A 2,294-nucleotide genomic window follows, 5' to 3' on the forward strand; every position below is an offset into this window, starting at 1 on the left:
ACCCGCCTCAAAGCCAACGCTGATTGGACGTTCGTTTGGTAAACTGCTCTAAATTTTCCAACGGAAAGTAGCCAGACTGATCTGCGAGTGAAACCTTGAAAGCTCGCGAGATCAGGATGGTCTCACGAGGCTAACTTTATCCCTAATGTTCTCACTTTTATGGTTGTTACAATGTAGTCATTATGTTGCAATGACTATTTTGAGATGTCTAAACACCAGTTTCAGTTAAAAGAAACTTGTTGCACTTTATTTTACAATGGAAGTGTTTGCAACTGCACTTTTTTTCATTGAAATTGTGCAAAACACCTGTAAATAGGATGTTTTCACTCATTTTGTCCTCTAAATGATCAATATCTCCTGATGAACATACACAGCACTTGCTTTTTCATCTCTACCTTAAATTTTAATATTAACTGGGTAGAATATCGCAATATATCAATGTATCGTGACCCAAGTATCACGATGCGTATAATATCACAACACACTTGTTGAGACAGATCATAGCTGGGCTATGATTAACGGCGTGTTTATTGCATTCAATAAAGATGTTTCTGTCTACCTTGGCTGAGCATATAACAATGTATGGACAAAAAAAAAAAAGAAATCTCAACCTTTACAGTGCTTCATCTTTGCTCAGCCCATATTTTGAATGCTGTATTACAAGCATAGGTGACGAAAACTACAGATAAAGACATAATGGAATAAGCCTTATATGTCTTTGCTTTCCTTCTAAAATGCACTAGCATGAAGATGGCAACAGAGGTTTTTTATTCCGTGTGTGTTTTTTGATTCAGAGGAGGACACCTAAATGGTGAAGCACAGCAAAGGTTATCTTGATGTGTCAATTTTGGAAAGCCAGGGCTTTAAGGTGGAGGACAATGACTTAAAGATGGAAGGAGAGATTGTCTTTATGGACAAAATACAATTATTGGAAAGTCAAATTTCACACAAGCTTTTCAACTGCAATGGGACCAACAGCATCATGTGATGCCCTTTCATGTCATGCTGTTGGAACTAGGGCTCTCATCTTTGCAGGAAGTCTTACTTTTTGTGTCCTGCTATCAGTTTCCATCATCTTATATCAGCAATGAAAAAATGGAAATCTGTGTTTGGCGACTGACTTGTTTTTCTGTCAGGCTTAAGTGAAAAAAATTGAAAAAGACCGATTCTAACAACGTAAAAGGATCTCGTTTATTTATATATTTTAAAATTTTGTAAACAACAGCAGCCGATTAAACTGAATGTTACAACCTTGGGATGATAATATGAGCTGTTTTTACCGAGATCCGCCTCTCTGGCTGCGATGCGCGCTCCCGACACAGGGGGAACAGATTGTTAGACCGAAAAGTCGAATATCTTCCCAAATTTACCGAAGTAGCATGCTCTGTGTGCTTTCTATCTATAAGAATTATCTCAAAAATGTGTTTAAAAAAAGTTAAATTCAAATAGCAACTCTGCAGATCCGCAGCCAGGACTGACAAAAACATACAAATATTTCAGATATAGTGCATTCACTTTGAAACGTTCATTCATCTTTTAATTGCAAAACTCCTATTATTTGTTAGTGTCTAATGTTATACTAAATAAATACTTAAGACTACAGTTATACTGAACGACTCTCGCTGTTTTAACGTGGTAGTAGTTAGATTTAATCTGATCCACATGCACAAACTCAGGGTTAAAGAAAGATGTCTGGAGGCGTATGACCGACCTGGGATCCCCATCGCTCACCGCAGCGCACAGCTGACTTGCAAGCTTCTCCTCGTCGCGATCCATGACCACCGATGATCACCTAATCTCTGTCTGCTTAGCTCATGGCGAAATGAATAGGGAAGCTTTAGAAAGCTTTCATCCGATGTAAGCTAACAGGGCTAATTCTATAGAAGCAAAACTCCACATTGCTCACATAGGGTCGGCTGCATTTTGGATGCAGTCGTTTTACAAATTATTTTATGACTTGTTGTTTAAAATACGCTATTTACTAATCTTTGTGGTGATTAACGAAACCGGAATTATTATAAGAGCCGAAGCTGCGTTTAATGTTTTGATTCTTCCCTCCAAGGAAGAAACGCGGAAGATCCGCCCATACTCTCTTCTGATTGGACAACTTCTTCTTCTTCTTTTTTTAGGGCGGTTGACAAAAAACTTAATGATGCGAATTACCGTCATCTACTGGAATGGAGTGTGAATCGGGGTGCTCTATATAAGTTTTCCCACAAAAATGATAATAATTAAGTTACTGAATCTTATACTCTATCAATTTCGTTTTCTTAAGGTAATTTATTAAATGACAA

At 37.7% G+C, this 2,294-nt stretch overlaps 1 protein-coding gene across 1 annotated transcript in view; it reads right to left on the bottom strand.

Moving 5' to 3' along the window:
• ankle1 (ankyrin repeat and LEM domain containing 1) overlaps positions 1 to 2,007 on the bottom strand; it is a 17,210-nt gene extending 15,203 nt beyond the window's left edge. Inside the window, exon 1 of the mRNA XM_015373091.1 lies at positions 1,712 to 2,007. Coding sequence (XP_015228577.1) covers positions 1,712 to 1,776 — 65 coding nt within the window. The 5' untranslated portion in view covers positions 1,777 to 2,007. The remainder of the gene's footprint in view (positions 1 to 1,711) is intronic.
• Between the last annotated feature and the right edge of the window lie 287 nt (positions 2,008 to 2,294).

This window comes from Cyprinodon variegatus, unplaced genomic scaffold, assembly GCF_000732505.1.
Source record: "Cyprinodon variegatus isolate N-32 unplaced genomic scaffold, C_variegatus-1.0 Scaffold80, whole genome shotgun sequence".
Taxonomy (NCBI): domain Eukaryota; kingdom Metazoa; phylum Chordata; class Actinopteri; order Cyprinodontiformes; family Cyprinodontidae; genus Cyprinodon; species Cyprinodon variegatus.